This window comes from Medicago truncatula, chromosome 8 (assembly GCF_003473485.1).
Source record: "Medicago truncatula cultivar Jemalong A17 chromosome 8, MtrunA17r5.0-ANR, whole genome shotgun sequence".
In the NCBI taxonomy this organism is placed as follows: Eukaryota; Viridiplantae; Streptophyta; class Magnoliopsida; order Fabales; family Fabaceae; genus Medicago; species Medicago truncatula.
This window is the reverse complement of record NC_053049.1, coordinates 31117516-31125854: the sequence shown is the minus strand read 5'-3', so window position 1 is coordinate 31125854 and position 8339 is coordinate 31117516. Positions and strand designations below refer to the sequence as shown.

At 28.9% G+C, this 8339-nt stretch overlaps 1 protein-coding gene across 1 annotated transcript; it reads left to right on the top strand.

Moving 5' to 3' along the window:
• Positions 1–2607: 2607 nt before the first annotated feature.
• Positions 2608–6384, top strand: LOC25481245 (caffeic acid 3-O-methyltransferase). The gene is made up of 4 exons (XM_013586267.3): positions 2608–3188; positions 4144–4454; positions 4672–4736; positions 5925–6384. Exons 1-4 carry the CDS (start codon positions 2728–2730, stop codon positions 6219–6221), a joined length of 1134 nt encoding a protein of 377 aa, XP_013441721.2. The 5' UTR covers positions 2608–2727; the 3' UTR covers positions 6222–6384.
• The last annotated feature ends 1955 nt before the right edge of the window (positions 6385–8339 follow it).

Below are 8339 nucleotides of genomic sequence, written 5' to 3'. Positions count from 1 at the left end.
GGTAGTAAATGATTAAATGTTTACATGTGTATGTTATGAATCCCTTTTAGACTATATTTAAGTTGATTAAATTTTTACATTTTTATGTTTTAGTTTTTAGTTTTAGGATTTATGTATATTTTGCACTCCAAGTGTTTGATAAAATGTTTGAATGAATTTTTTATTGATTGTATTTATTTTCTTATGGTGTAGATCTGAAGCAATTGACATTTATCTTGTAGAACGAAACACGATGTTAACTGCAGTCTGCTACAATGGTGAGTAATATGAGTAATGACGAAGGGTGTTGGATATCTACGTTCATCGATCGACTCAGCCGGAAGATTGTAGTTCAGCCAGATGATGCTCAAGAAGGATGATGACGTGAGGAACATGCTCACGATATTTGGTTAGCACAAAGTGTTCTCGGCGATCGAGTTTGATGTTTCATTGCTGAGATCTTCTGAAGATAATCTCAAGGGTTTGATTTAACCAGATGAAGATTAAGTTGTATTATTATGTTATGTCATTATTTTGTTGGATTTTAATTTAATTCTTGTTAGTTTGCTGAAGATGTTTGCATTGCATGTCTTATACTTAGTGTTAAAGTTTGCCGGTCTCTTTTAAAACTCGAAAGAATGAAGAGAACACGTTTTGTACTCTACCTAATGAGTTGTACAAATTCTCACATCAAATTCATTCATATACAAGAGGGTGATGAAAGGAAATGCATTTCAAAGATATTTTTTTAGCTTGATCATACTCCTCTGTCAGTTGAAACATGACAGTTGGCAGAGCAGTAGGATAAAGTTCCAAATGATATATTTGAATGCACTCCCTTTCATCATCTTATATGGAGAAATTTGATGTGAGAATCTATACAATTCATTAGCTAGAATACAAAAGTTGTTCTCTCCATTCTTTCGAGTTTTCAAAGAGATTGACAAATTTTTACACTAAATATAAGACACTTTAATGCCAACATTTTGAGCAAACAACAATGAATTTAATTGATACAACATCCTTAGGAAGAATGTAATGTAATGCAACACTTCATTTATTGTCGATTTGAACGGAGATGAAATTAAACAATGAATGTTAATTTGTAGACATCTATTGTTTTGGAAATTATTTTGTGTACTTGTGTATTTTTTAGTTAGGATTTGTTTGGAAATTAATGAATTGATCTTTCTAAGACATGCTTATCATTGAGCAACTGAATACGTTTAAAAAATATAGTGAGTGATTGGAAATGAAAAAAAAAAAAAAACATAATGTATTGGGAATGAATGAATGTGGTGATCATAAGGTATTGTGAATGAATGTGGTGATCATAAGGTAGTGTGAATGAATGCAGTGGTAGCCGATCATGGATATTGTGAAAAATGCACGCTTAGGTTCTTAAAAAACATCAATTATGTCAGCAATTGTTGTTCTGTTAGCATACCTGAAACCAACACAAGTTAATTGCCACTAGTACCCATCAGGCATGAGTTAGCTGACGTTAGTACTGAGGCATAAATATGTCAAATCACCCATTAAGTAAATGACCTAATTGGTACGAAAAAACTTAAAGGACCAACTTGTTACAATCAATTAACTTAAAGACCTCAGTGGTAGGAAAATAACTTAAATGATCAATTTATTACAATTAAATAACATAAATGACTTCTGGTGTAATTTAACCTATTTTATAAGAGTATGAGCTTAAATGTCCTCATAAGCTTAACTCAGTTGGTATGAACAATATATAATATATACAAAGTCCAGAGTTCCAACCCGACTGACCACCACCAAAAAAAGAGTACGAGCTTAACTCTCATCAATCCTACGCGAGGAACAATCTCTAATCATTGAAATATATCGTACTCATGGTGAGCTATTGCCTATTGGCTATTGGTACTCAAGTCAACTAAACTTTTATATCGCCCAAATAAAAGTGAATTGCTATCATAATGTGGTTAATTTAAAAGAAGAAATGCTAAAATATTCTTTTGGTCTTTTATTTATTATTGAAAATTTATTTCAATCTTTTATATTTAAAAAATTCATTTTTGTCCTTTTTCTTTATAACGTTTTACTGGTTTTTTTCATCATTTCAAAAATATTTTATCATAATATTTTTTTCCTACCTGTTAAACCAACATCAATCAACTCATTATCTCAATTACGAGCACGCAAAATATCTTAAATTTTCACTTTTACAAGAAAAGATATATCATTGTTAAAATTTTAAACAATTTTCAAGGGCAAATCTAAAATTGACCACATATCAAAGTACTTCACAATAACTTCCCTAACTTTATAAGATGTCATATGTAATCGATCAAAAATTTAGTGCATGTTTAAATCTATATTGAGTTTGACGAACTCAGAATGTACTCATGATTTATTTTTTAATTTTTTGAGGCAACATCATTTTGTTGAAATTCTAAAATATGTTCTTATCAAAAATCTTGGTGATACACATTCACTTACTAATAAAAAATATACATGTTCAGATGTGGCCTTTCCCAATAAACTAAACTACTTCCAAAGACAGGAATCATAGTTATTACATATATTATGAGTGATACAATACAAAAAATAGTGGGGGATTGACAACAATCCAAAACCAAAAATGAACTTCAATATAGCTAAAAAACAAGACAAGACAACTGGAAAAAGAGACAACTACCTAAAATCAGTGGTGGTAAGGACCTATAGCTATATACATTAGTTTGCGGGTGTTAGGATTTTCAAGTACACATGGCAAACCATTCTAATGTGAAAGACTTAGGTCATGTGAATGGAAATGGAGAGAGGAAATCCGAAAAACAAGAATTAGAAGATGAAGAAAGTTTCTCATATGCTATACAGCTTGGTAGCTCTATGGTGCTACCGATGGTACTCCATTCTGCAAGTCAGCTTGGTGTATTTGATGTGTTGCAAAAAGCTGGTAAAGGTGCTCAACTCTCTGCCGATGAGATTGCGTCGCGTATTTCTTGCAGCAATCCTGATGCTCCCAAAATGTTGGATCGCATTCTTGCTCTTCTTGCATCACATGATGTGTTAAAGTGTTTGGTCATTGAAGATGAACAAAAGTTTGGATCATTTCATAGACTTTATAGTATGACTCCTGTTGCTAGGTTTTTTGCTCCTAATTCTGATGGTGTTTCATTAGGACCCTTGTTGGCTTTGATTCAAGATAATGTTTTCTTAGCTAGCTGGTTAGTTACGTTCATGTCCTTCACCTTTTTTAAATAATTATTATTATGGACTGATATTAACATTATGTTAGTTCAATTGATATTGGAGTCGACTTAATCCATTTGGGTTGACTTGATAGTATTGACTTGGGATCTGAGAGTGTACTCTTCCTCAAGATCTGATTAGATTCGATTCTCTCCGGTATCATTAATCCGATCGAGAAATTGTTACATAGTTACGAAAAATAAAACTAAAATAAAACATTAGCTATCGTATGGTATTCAATTAAATTTTTTCCATAATATACATTAGTCTTTGCATATTCAATTAGGAGAATTGAGGTTTTTTAAAGAGTGAACAAAAACTACTTTGATATTCAGAAACTTTAACTTTGATGTATTGTTTTCTAAAGTGGATTATTGGATTTTTGTTGGTTCTTTTTGTTGTTAAAAAATATTACCATATCACATGGGATTTCTCTAGATTGTGGATTCTTGTTTCTTTTATGTCTTTACACCTCTATATTTGTTCCATATCACATGTTATTATTCACTTTGCCAACAATATTTAGCCACATATTTTTTATCTTCAAAAAAAATATTTAGCCACATATTTTTCTTATCGACTGTCAAACATGATTTCTTTATTTTTATAAAATGGTATTTTTTAAGCCCAATAAAATTGTACCAAAGCCATAGAATATAAAATAGCATATAAAACTTTTTAACAAAAAATTGCAAATAACTTATTCTTTAAAAAATAATAATTGAATATGAACAACCATTCAATTTGTCGAGGTATTTTTCAAACTTTTGTAATTGTTTATAAAATAGTTGCTCCAATATTGCAACATGAATTTTTTTGCTAGATAAGCCTTCCAATATTGAGACTTTTTCAATCTCAAGAGCCAGTTTCTTCATTTATTAGGAAAGTATTTGAATACATAATTTCTCGTTTCTATTTTTCCATTCTTAGGTCTGAGTTTAATAATGCAATTCGAGAAGGGGGTGTCCCATTCAACATGGTTCATGGCACACATGCCTTTGATTATCCAAGCTTGGATTCAAGGTTCAACAAAGTTTTCAATACAGCGATGATCAATCATACCAAAATAGTTATGAACAAGGTTCTTGAGAGCTACAATGGTTTCGAGGGCATAAAAAGGCTTGTTGATGTTGGAGGTGGTCTTGGGGTTAACATTCAATTGGTTACATCAAAATACCCTAATATACATGGTATCAATTTCGACTTGCCTCATGTCATTCAACATGCCCCTTCTTATCCTGGTATGACCTTTAAATGATACTATTTATCATACTCAAAGAAATATTTATTTTCTAAAAAATACTTTAATACTCAAAAAGTTAATCTAAAATTTAAATTCACTTAAAATAATTAAATAATAACGAAGTGATGTGGTGTTATTGTATCCATTGAAACTTTAGGCTATGAGAGTTCTCACATAAAAAAAAACATCTAATCGAAAAAACTTGGTGTTGGCAGGAGTTGAACACGTTGGTGGCGATATGTTTGAAAGTGTGCCTAAAGGAGATGCCATTCTTATGAAGGTGAGTGAATATGAATATGAATTGTTGTTCATGGTATATTGGATAATTAGAAGAACAAGCAAGCTCTTTTTCAAACAAAAAAATGTTGAATTTTTTTAAAAGTGCTGAATTAGATGCAATAGAATAAGCCAATCATTTATACAACAAAAAAGAAATAAAAGAATATGCCAGTCAATTGATAACCCTCAATCCAAAATGGTCAGGCTTATCAACAACATATTTGGCTAAATGTTTTTATTTTTTTATTTTTTTTATTTTTTATTTTTTATTTTTTACGGATATTTGGCTAAATGTTAGATTGTAGTGTTTCTAAATTTTTTGAGAGTTTCTTTTTCCAACCCTGTCGTTCTTAAGAATCATTCTCTTCCCCATTCAATCAAATTGAATGGGAAGAAACACCGTTAACTATATTTACCTATCCACATACGATCTGTTCTAGATAAACAAATCCATATATGAATGTGGTTTTAAAGAAATTTGTAGGGGTGAAAGTATAGTGTTGCCACCATGGTTGTCTTAGAAAGACGGATATAAATCTGTCTTTTTAGAAAAGGACACTTCGGAAAATATTTTTTTAAGGAAACTAATAATGAACTAAAATAACATTACCTATCTTTATTTTGGCTCTTAAAATAATTTTTTAATATTTTATTAATTTTTTCCATTGAAAATTTACATATTTGTTTAAATAGTATTTAAGATGTTCAATTCAAAATTTTGATTAATAATTATAATTTATGTCTAGTTTCTATGTATTTATAAGTAATGTTATTTTTATGTGCCACAAAAATGGTAGTTAGTGTTATTTTAGTTAATTTTTAGTTCTCCTAAAAAACATATTCAAATGTTTTAATTTAATTTTAAAAATGACTGGTTTAAATTCATCATTTTTAGAACTGAATCATGGAACTCGTCGTAAAAGTAGCTTTTTAATTTCTTAGTGTGAAGAAAGTTACAATTTTTAAATGGGCTAGAAGATGTATACAATAAATTACAATCACCTTCCTACTATTCTTTATATATATGCTTTGAATTTTGGATTTAGTTTGACTTCTCTCTCCTATATCTAATTAGTAGTAATAAGCAGTGATGTTATTTTTTTATATAAAACAAATCATAGTCTAATATTAACTTTTTGATGTTCAAATATAACACCAATCTACTATATTTGTTGATTAAATTTTATAGTGGATACTCCATGATTGGAGTGATGAGCATTGCTTAAAGATTTTGAAGAATTGTTATGATGCTATCCCTAATGATGGAAAGGTGATTGTTTTAGAGGCACATATTCCCATTGTGCCTGAGAATAGTTATGCTTCAAAGTCTACCTCTCAATTGGATGTTCTGATGATGACTCAAAGTCCAGGAGGAAAAGAACGAACTAAGCAAGAGTTCATTGATTTGGCAACTAGAGTTGGATTTATTGGCATAAGATGTGAATGTTGTGTTCGTAACTTTTGGGTTATGGAGTTCTTTAAGTGAAGAGCATGTGCAAATGCTACTCGTTTTTTCTACTACTACAATAAATTCTTTGAAATTGGATTATGAAACTATTGTTAGAACAAACTAAACTAAGTGGTTGAATTAATGAGCTTTGTTGCGGATAAATACTTTTAAAAGAAAATAGTTTGAAGCCTGACGACAATCATCATTGTTCAAACTTTAAATTACTAGGACTCATTTTTCTTGGAATCAAAATGATGAGACAAAAAAAAATTGTTGTAAGGTTGACAATTTGATTTTTTTTAATTTAATACAATATATAAATAATAGTGCATTTATAACTACAAGAAAAAAAATGCTATTTATGGCGTCCAAAAGTAGCAACAAAGTCGTAAAAACGGCCACAAAACAAAGACTTGTGAAGGTCATTGCACACTGACATATGAGTTGGTCACAAATGATAACAATCAATTTTCAAACACCACAAGAACAATTTGTGTGCTCATGCTCATGCAAGACTGCAAAAATAAAAAGAATTGTCAATATAATGTGTTTAATTTATAAAAAAAGACTATTAATTTATAAAAAAAATATTAAAATAGTCTTTGGTCTTTTATTTATTATTAGAAATTTATTTTGGTCTTTTTTTATTTAAAAAGTATAATTTTTTTGTCCTTTTTCTTTGCAATGTTTTAGAATTTTTTTGTCCTTTTAAAAATATTTCATTGGAATATAATTATTTTTGTCTTTTATTAGTCGACTCATTATCTCAGTTCCGAGTATACGAAATTATTGTTTATGTTATAAATATTAATAGTGGATGTCCAAATAGCAAATGTATTATTGGGCCATACTACTAGGTTATTGGGCTTAGTTCATAAGCTACTCTATTTTCTTATAAATAGAGCTCATTTGTAACATTGGGATACACACATCATGAATAAGAATATTTCTCCTATTCTCTCTTCTTCTCTCTCTATTACTCTCTCTATTTACTTATTTTCATAACACGTTATCAGCACGCTCTAATCAATTAAGAAGGTAAATAGTTCTTCTTAATCTATTATAATAAGTTGTAATTTTGTATCGATGACTATAGGCTATTGTTGCAATTCCATCAATTTGGAATCAATGCCTTATAGATACACATTATCGTTATTATGCATATTATTTACTGTTTGTTTATTTTTAATTCAACATTCATGCATCCCTGAAGGATTGCATAAAAGATTAATCACATCTATAATATAGTTCCTGAAGAACCTATATTCAAAAAGGAATGCATCCCTAGAGGTTTGTTTAAAAACTCAATTTTTGTTCCAATGAATTCATGATGAATTCAAAAGTGTTGCACCCCTGAAGGATTGTTTAAAAACACTATTTTTACTGAATTTCAGATGAATTCAACAAAGTTACATCCCAGAAAGATTGTACAAATGAATTAATTAAATTTATTATATTTTTTATCAAGATTAGATTTACTATATAGTTCCAAGAGAACTAAAAAAAAAAAAAAGAAGAAGAATTCAATTAGTATTTTAATACCCCTGAAGAATTGCAAAAGTAACACAATTTTCATTATTTTTTTATCGTAAGGTTTTAGTATGATCATCTTTAATGTTTATTTTAATCTTGTGATGAATGATATCTTAATGTGCAAGAGTAGTAACAAAAAAAATTTCTTTAATGTGAATTTTATTGTATTTTAATATGCATGAATAATTACCATATTAAAACATTATGTCATTATGGTCGCATTAAATCATTATTATGGAAATTGTTTTATATTAATGTGATTATTTATTCTATATACATTTCTAAAGAATTCAAAAGCATTAATCTCTAAAGAATTGTTTAGAGAATTGATTTTATTGTTTAAATATATTGCATAGTTCTTGAAGAACTTAAAAATTTGGTTTTATTTTCTATGAATTCTTGAAGAATTTGGTAATGATACATCCTAGAAGGATCATACAATTAACTGATTAGATTGGTTATATAGTTCTTGGAAGAACTTAAAAATCAAATTTTATATGAATTTCATAAGAATTCAAAAGTCTAGAGTTTATTCTCTATGAATTTCAGAAGAATTCAAAAAATCGCAAATTTTGTTTAATTTTGTTGGTTAATTCCTGAAAACTTAAAAAGCCAATTTTT

Excerpts from the sequence above, each read along its gene's own strand:
- LOC25481245 (XM_013586267.3), top strand. The coding sequence starts at position 2,728 with ATGGCAAACCATTCTAATGTGAAAGACTTAGGTCATGTGAATGGAAAT. Across the intron at positions 3,189-4,143 it reads AATGTTTTCTTAGCTAGCTG|GTCTGAGTTTAATAATGCAA; the intron begins GTTAGTTACGTT and ends TTCCATTCTTAG. Across the intron at positions 4,455-4,671 it reads ACATGCCCCTTCTTATCCTG|GAGTTGAACACGTTGGTGGC; the intron begins GTATGACCTTTA and ends TGGTGTTGGCAG.